General features: G+C 33.0%; 1 protein-coding gene across 8 annotated transcripts; it reads right to left on the bottom strand.

The window, feature by feature from the left end:
- Nucleotides 1-586: 586 nt before the first annotated feature.
- On the bottom strand, nt 587-8,197 carry LOC137083295 (tumor necrosis factor receptor superfamily member 16-like). Of its 8 annotated transcripts, none has more exons than XM_067449144.1 (8): nt 7,972-8,197; nt 5,935-6,063; nt 5,702-5,800; nt 4,100-4,161; nt 2,905-2,993; nt 2,607-2,709; nt 2,395-2,520; nt 587-1,965 (listed from the first exon to the last, which is right to left on the bottom strand). In XM_067449144.1, the coding sequence occupies exons 1-8, from the start codon at nt 8,058-8,060 to the stop codon at nt 1,823-1,825; spliced, it is 840 nt and encodes a 279-aa protein (XP_067305245.1). In that variant the 5' UTR covers nt 8,061-8,197; the 3' UTR covers nt 587-1,822. The 8 variants fall into 8 exon arrangements, with proteins under 8 accessions (XP_067305245.1, XP_067305246.1, XP_067305247.1 ...); XM_067449145.1 differs by having other exon boundaries at nt 2,905-2,990; XM_067449146.1 differs by having other exon boundaries at nt 5,935-6,059; nt 7,972-8,149.
- Nucleotides 8,198-8,407: the final 210 nt, after the last annotated feature.

Raw genomic sequence — 8,407 nt, 5'->3', positions numbered from 1 at the left:
GCAGACACGAGCCGGTTTTAAATCCCAGTTTTGCCAGTGGCGCATGTTGTCACACAATGAGCCCCTATTAGAACTATATATACTTTTATTAATTCGATTGAGAAACCATGAGAAAAAGGTGAATAAAGAAACCAATAGTCAATGTTCAGACATGATTATTTATTGGCATTTTTTTTTAGTTTGCTTTGCTTTATTATTATTATTATTATTATTATTATTATTATTATTATTATTATTATTATTATATCAGGTAACATTTTAAGCTGTCGTTTGGTCATGTTACATCGTCCTCCTCAAATATACCCTACACCAACACCACATATGGGGAATGTTGTCACATTTCACTTCCATTCTTTGTAAACGAGCATGTGTTCTGGCACTCAGTATCACGTCATGTTTGTTTAGTCTGCTTCCCAGTCCGTCATAAAAGGAGAATAGCGCGGATGTGACGCTGTTTGGGGTGTTTTACGTGGTTTCATTCCATTGTAAACACCATTCATAGACATTTCCCGAAAACTAGAAAAAACAACTTAACCAAAACAACCTAGCTTAATTCTAGGAAACAAAAGACAGCTTTACTCATTCAAAAGGGTGAATCTTAGTTTTACTTTCATAGGCTAGTTTGATTTAGGTTGTGTGAACACAAATAGGCTATACATTACAATATTAAAAATGAGCCTTGTCAAGAATGAAATGTGAAATAAAGCATAAAAATATTTTTTAAATGGAACTGTTGTTATTTATGGACAAAAATGTTGAAATTCTAACAACTTGTAATGTAGGCTATAGGCTATCAGTTGTAACTATATCTCCCAATAATATGTCAAGATGATATTCAAATGCTTAGTTTTATGATCAAAGTTTTGTGAGGGCAAAACACACAATACAATGCAATACAAGATTATGGAGAGATGCACAAATAAACATTCCTCGAATATCTGTATCAAATATAGTATCATTTCATACACAGGGCCTACATTTTTTCACCAGTTTTCTAAAATAAATAATATACTAATACTGATAAAATACAAATCTAAACTTTAAAAATATACTTTCTAAAAATAATGTAAAAACAACAGTAACAAATTAAATCTTCTGTAAAATGACTGTAAAACTAACTACATTAGTTTTAAGCATATACTAAAAGAAAAAAAGGTTACATCATTATACTATTTTTTATGTTAATTTTACTGCTTCACATCAACAGCTTTATTCAGGTTTCATCTTTTGCATTTCATAGCTGAACTTCAATAAAATATAGGCCAATTGCCAGCATATTATAGCCTATTTAATCAATAAACTATATACAGCAGCTTTACTGGGAAATTGAACAAATAACATTAGAATAATACACACATGGCAATTTATAAAAGTGTATTTTAACATAACTACCAATTAATAGGACCTTCATCTAAATGGAGAGCTGGACTCGGAACAGCTTGGAAATTGAGTGCTTGCTCAGATATTGTTTTCCCAGAATGCATTGGAAATATACAGTAATATAGCAGGAAACTGTTGAGAACATTACAGTAACATACTGTAACCTACGTATATTCTACAGTAGTAATTATTGAGAATACAGTATATTACTGTAGAAACAACACAAATAATTTACAGTGTATGGGAAAATAAATTACACCTAATTCAGTCTAAATGTTCAACTTTTGAAATATTCTGAAACAATATAAAATATATAAAAACCATTACAGGTTTCCTAGCGCTTTTTTCAGAGGGAATTTTATTGTTCATGTTGGACAGTGGTTGGAGGTAGACCTGTGAAGTTCAGAAATACTTCTGGGTTCTCATAATGTCTGAATTTGAGTCACAATGAATAAGGCACACAATCCCATGACAATCCCCTGAATTGCTGAAGATGCCCATCTAAAAACCTTATACGGTATCCAGTCTGACATCCACAAACTGTGTTATTTTGGTATGTACATGGTGAAGTCACCACTGCATGACCTGTCAGAGAAGCAATCAAAGAGAAAAAGAGTGAATATCTAAACAAAACCACAGCAAGAAGTGGAGATATGTGAATATTTTTAAAGGAATAGTTCACCCAGAAATAAAAATTCTGTCATCATTTACTCATCATCAAGTTGTTCCAAACCTGTGTGAGTTTCTTTGTTCTGCTAAACAAAAAAGAAGATATTTTGAAGAATGTGGGGAAATCAACAGTGGATGGACCTCATTGAGTTCCAAAAATACTATGGAAGGCAATTTAGTTACAAACATTCTTCAAAATATCTTCTTTTGTGTTCGGCAGAACAAAGAAACTCATACAGGTTTGGAATAAATTGAGGATGAGTAAATGATTACAACATTTTCATTTTGAACTTTCACTTTAAGTGAGTTACAGAAGCCAGGAAAAGAAAACTGTTAAACACTTACGCTTGCTGCATTTCTGGCATCTGAAGCAGTTTGGGAAATAGTTCATGCTGTCTTGGTACGTCCCGTCTGAACATTTCTCACATTGAGATTGCATGCCAATAGAGCATTTCTTTATTAACTTATACCCTAAAGAAAAACACATGACAGATGAAGAGAGAACAGTCGATGTCTCTGAAAACTTTATGTTTGACTGTGTTGATTTAACACTGTACCTGGAGCACATTTGTCACAGCAGAGCCCACCACTCCAGTATTCATTTACAAGACAATCCCTTTTGCTGTTGACACTCCGCTGTCCCGTCACAACGCCTGCCATCTGTTGGAAAAGGGTTGACAATGAAGCTGAACTTTGATGTTGCTTAACTGGGTGATATCATCACATTGACCTTTGGAATACTACACATCTTAAGAATATCACTGTGATTAATAATGGAATCTTTACTAGAACAGGTAGACTATACATATTTGTGAAATTTGTCAGTGCAGAATTCTGTTTCATCCAGTGACTCACCAATACTATCAAAATAAATGGCGGGAGTTTCCTCGTATGTTGTCCTTGGATGTGCCATATGGTTGTTATAATGTTTGTGATCATAACTTCTGGGAAAAGAAGATAAGATTTAATAAAAGCTATATTTCAGAAGATAACTGGACGACTGACATTCTGAAATAATAAAGACCTGTGAAATTATATATTTTAATTGAATTGTATGCTAATACCTATATAATAGCCTATACACGATTTAGATGGTATGCAATCTGAATCGTGTATATTTTGTATATAAATCTTTATAGTAGCAATTAAAGGGTTAGTTTACCCAAAAATGAAAATTCTTTAATTAATTATTCACCCTCATGTTGTTCCAAACCCGTAAGGCCTTTATCATCTTCGGATTTTTGATTAAATCCGAGAGCTCTCTTGGGGGGTCGGGTGCTGACATTGCTTGGGACCCCCAACATGGTAAACAATGCCCCTGTGGACCTTGAAAGTTTTAATTAAATTGCTGTCAGAGAGCTCTCAGATTTCATTAAAATATCTTAATTTGTGTTCTGAAGATGAACCAAGTTCAAATACGGGTTTTACTTTTTTTGTTTTGTTTTGTTTTTTGGGTGAACTATCCCTTTAAAGGTCTGTTCAAGGGCGATAATATAAAGTTCATCCACCGATAGCCTAGCTACGATAATGATAAAGATATAGGCTATAAGAAAATCGTTCTAACTACAAAAGTCCACGTCACAACTATACCATAACAGCACAGAGAAACAATATCATTGGAATAAATTCACACACACACACACACACACACACACACACACGTTCTAGCTGATAGATGAAAATCACTGACAGCCAATCAGAATCTATTCTGCTTTAAGGCTCGAGCATTTAAAGGGGCAAACGACAAACCTGTAGCGCCTAGAATAAACACCGTTATCGTTTGCTAATGTGGATGCTAATATAGTTATCATTGTCTTAGTTATCGTTCTTATTGTGAATGATAAAGATAGTTCTAAAAAATTATATAGCAGAAGACAAGTACGTGCTGGTGTGGACGCTTAGTTAGGCTATCTATTGTTTATGGTGTGAACGAGCCTTTAATTGTTTATCAAGGTATATTTTGTTTGAGATATAACGTTAGTTGTATATAATTATATCTCAATATAATATTAATATAATTGTAGTAGAATATTGTAGGTCCATGGCTTACCTCTGTCCACAGGATCCTTGCTTCGGATTCCACAAAAGAATGAATGAATGGATTCCTTAAAGCTTTTATTATAAAGAGAGTGATTAGTCATCATTTTACTCTTCTCACTACGTAAAACCGCCCCCCCACACACACACCACTATGAATGTAGCAATAACAAAACAGGTCCAGACAGATTTAGGAACTGAAAAAAGAAAACCCCTTTAAAGAGCTGCAGTGTCATAAGCTAGTAATTCTGATATTTGTCAGTAATTCTGACAAAACTAGCTACACCTAGTTTTTATTTGACTTATTGTGTATACAGAAAAACCCAGTCATGATGAGGCATATTGTAAACCATGAAACAGACTTCTGTTTCATTGTTAACTTGATTTTTTAAAGACTTCATGATGCCTATGGCTGATGAAATAATAACAATTAAATATCAATCATTATATTAATAACGAATGTAAAAGCAAGTCATTAAAGTTTCTCTGTTTTTACCATAGACTGCTTTTTACACATTCCCAAAAATGGCATAATTTTTTATATTTCTGAGACATTTCAAGCCAATTGGAATGTACACACAATATGAAGTATTCCAGTAAGTGATTGATCTTAAAGGGAAGTAGGCTACTCTCTCCAGTGATACCACACAAATAAAAAGTCCCTGCTCAAAAATTCGGACTAAAGCCAGATAATGGTGGATTACTGGTCTCATAATTTTCTTGAAAATTCTGAATTAATTGAATGAGATGCTGAGAACTGCTCCCCTGGTGTAGTAAGTTTTTTTTTAAAATTCAACATCAAATGGAGTATTTACTGGATTTTTTTGCCATAGTTGCCTTTATGGGGACTAAATATAAGAGTACTATAGAGTTAGGGGTTAACAGTTATGACCCAAGACCAGTGAAAAATGAAGACCAGTGCTGCGTTCCAGTAAGTTTTTATTATGCCCTACCCTCCGTCTCGTTCACTCGGCTGTGCGTCATTGCTTATACTGCATGAGTGCCCACTATACTGGTGGAACCTTTGCAATGGACTGAACTGGAACGTTCTAGCCTTTGATTACTTGGAATCCATTAAGTTGATTTTTTTTTTCCTTTACGAAATTGTTTAATGCAGCATATGTTTGATCCATTTCAGCTTAAGTTGCAGATCCACTTGTCCATACAACACTTCAGAATGATTTCTGAAGAATCATGTGACACTGAAGACTGGAGGAATGATACTGAAAATTCCGCTTTGCATCACAGAAATAAATGATCATTTAAAGTATAATAAATTGAAAACCAATTATTTTAAATTGTAATAATATATCACAATATTAATTTTTGATCAAATAAATGCAGGCTTGATGAGCAGAAGAAACATTTCAAAAACATTAAAAATAGTAATGTGTCCAAACTATACAGTTTTGGAATGGCATGAGGGTGAATAAAATATGAAATATCTCTTATAGATAATTATGTCCTTACTCTAATTCTAAAATGATCAATAACTTCCTTGTTTCTGAACTATGCTGTTAAATGAAACTGAATGATGTTACTGGTTTATGATATCTGGGTGAAACCAAAACGGAAAGTGACATAACATGACGTGACAGCTAATTGTATGTAATACTTTTGTCCACTGAATGAACCCCTCTGAATGATCCACATTTTTCCTGAGAAAACGATGACTGTTGCCATGAGGAATTCCAAGTTCCGTTTAGATGATGTCCTGTTCTGGTGTCCATGGGGTTTCCATTGTCAAAACGAGGTAAAAAGAGCATCTGAATTACCTAAACAGACACTTTTTGAACATAACAAAAATAATGGAAAGTTCACTTGAAAATGACTCAATTATTTACTCACCTTTCTTCTTTCTGATGAACACACTCAATATCCTGAAGCTTCCAAGCTTTATAATCGCAGTGACTGGGTCTATTGAGTTTGAAGCTCAAAAAGTGCATCATAAAAGTACTCCACATGGCTCCGGGCTTTCTGAAGCGAATCGATGAATATATTCATATTTAAAACATTATTAAGTAAAACATCTAGCTTCCATGGGGTTAATAAAGGAAGAAAAATATCTATATTTAACACTTTATAAAGTTAAAAAGTACATAGCTTTCGCCAGACCGTCTTTCATATTCAACTTATGAAGAAAGGATATTTATTCATATAAATTAATAAAACAGACTCTACATTGGTTTGGTTAATTAAAAAAGTAAAAATATGCATGGTATTATAAATGTTATACTAAAAATAAAACAATGGAGGGAAAATAACATAAGCACACAGAATAATATATGATATACAGTGAGGGAAAAAAGTATTTGAACACCCTGCTATTTTGCAAGTTCTCCGACTTAGAAATCATGGAGGGGTCTGAAATTGTCACCGTAGGTGCATGTCCACTGTAAGAGACATAATCTATAAAAAAAAATCCAGAAATCACAATGTATGATTTTTTAAACTATTTATTTGTATAAACCTCTCCATGACCTCTCCATGATTTCCAAGTCGGAGAACTTGCAAAATAGCAGGGTGTTCAAATACTTATTTTCCTCACTGCATGTTTTTTAAAAAAAAAATTGCAATTACATTTTATTGAACGATTACATAATTAAGGCATCCGTAATTGTAATCACGATTACAAATTCGATTAATTTGATTAAAAATTCGATTAGAAATTGTATTTTTCTCTTTACCCTCCCTATTCTAATTTTTGCTACTCTGAGTAATATCCAAATCTTTGTATTTGGGCACTTTTTGTGTTTCTTCGCCTCTTTATGAAAGACCGCTTCCTGTACTCCTCAGTTGTAAGCTGCTTTGGATAAAAGCGTCTGCAAGCATAAATGTAAATGTATACTCTGTTCATCAGAAAAAAGAAAGTCATATACAGCTAGGATGGCCTGAGGGTGAGTAAATCATGGGGTAATTTCCATTTTAAAATGAACTTATCCTTTAAGAGACTAAATATGATTTTAATAATGCGCTGAACACAATTTCTTTCAGTCAAAATCTGTCTAATTAATTGACTCTAGCCTAAATGGTTTTATCATGTTTATTTGTTTACCCAGTATATGTAGCAAATAAATAACTATATATACAATATTACAATATACAGAATTGTAATAAATGGAAACTTTTGAACTTTTTTTTTTAATGTGTTTTCATAACCTTCTGGACGTGGACAGCAAGTGGGCATACACTTACAAGATACCTTGCTCAATTCTGTAAAGCCAACAAAGAAAATAAACTAGACAAACTATAACATGACAAATGGCAGAAATGTAACAAAGCTGGATTTATCGCATCATCTGTCTACATTTGGGCTTGACTCAGCTGCACGATTATGGCAAAAATCATAATTGTCGATTATAAATGTTTGAATAGTTTTATGCCATTGTTTGAAGCGACTGCATGCCATATTGTTATGTCTGAATAAACAAGCTGAAAACACTCTTCTTGAAAAACTTTAGATTTTTCTATTTCATATAGGCCTGTGCATTAAAAGTCAAATACACTGGACATTGGTTTGGTTTCTTTAATTGAAAATTTTAAATATGCATGGTATTATAAATGTTAAACTAAAAATAAAATAAAACAATGGAGGAAAAAACGCTGTAGAAAGAAAAAAAACCTGTAGGAAAACAAAACAAAAAACATAAGCACACAGAATAATATGTGGAGTTTTTGTTTTGTTTTTTGTTTGTTTTGTAATTGCGATTACGTTTTATTGAACATTACATAATTGAGGCGTAATTGTAATCAAGATTACAAATTTGATTAATTGTGCAGCCCTACTTGACTCTGTAACTTTCCTGCTGTTAGTAAGTTCAGAAAGGCTATAGCAACATTCTATAGCAAATTATTACTAAACCAATAAATTACAGTGACACATACCTGAACCATTGTGTGTGGTGTACAAACAATAATCCTTTAAAAAATCCTTTAAAAAAATAGTTGATTGAATCCGGTGCATAGTAAAACATAATCTTTGTGAAAAAAATCTCTTGAACTGCGTTAATATCTGACAAATAATTGCGTATTAGATATGTAGTAGCTACGTGTGCATTCGACGGACGCACCCTGCAGAAAATCCAGTTTCCCAGTCGTAATTACGAATTTGTGGTGATGTTCACGTGCGCGACGTGATATTTCCGACAAAGCTATATGGGATCAAGTTCAACTAATTACTTTTGCGGTTTCGGCCAGATTTTTAATCATTTATATAGACTTATTATTACTTTAATACATATATTTACATTCTGTGACCTTAAAAAAACAACAACCTTAAAGGCTTTTATTTTGAACGTGCAGATTTTAAGGTGCCGTATAG

This window comes from Pseudorasbora parva, chromosome 7 (genome assembly GCF_024679245.1).
Source record: "Pseudorasbora parva isolate DD20220531a chromosome 7, ASM2467924v1, whole genome shotgun sequence".
Taxonomy (NCBI): domain Eukaryota; kingdom Metazoa; phylum Chordata; class Actinopteri; order Cypriniformes; family Gobionidae; genus Pseudorasbora; species Pseudorasbora parva.
Note: the sequence above shows the minus strand (reverse complement) of the source record. Positions and strands in the feature narration are given on the sequence as shown.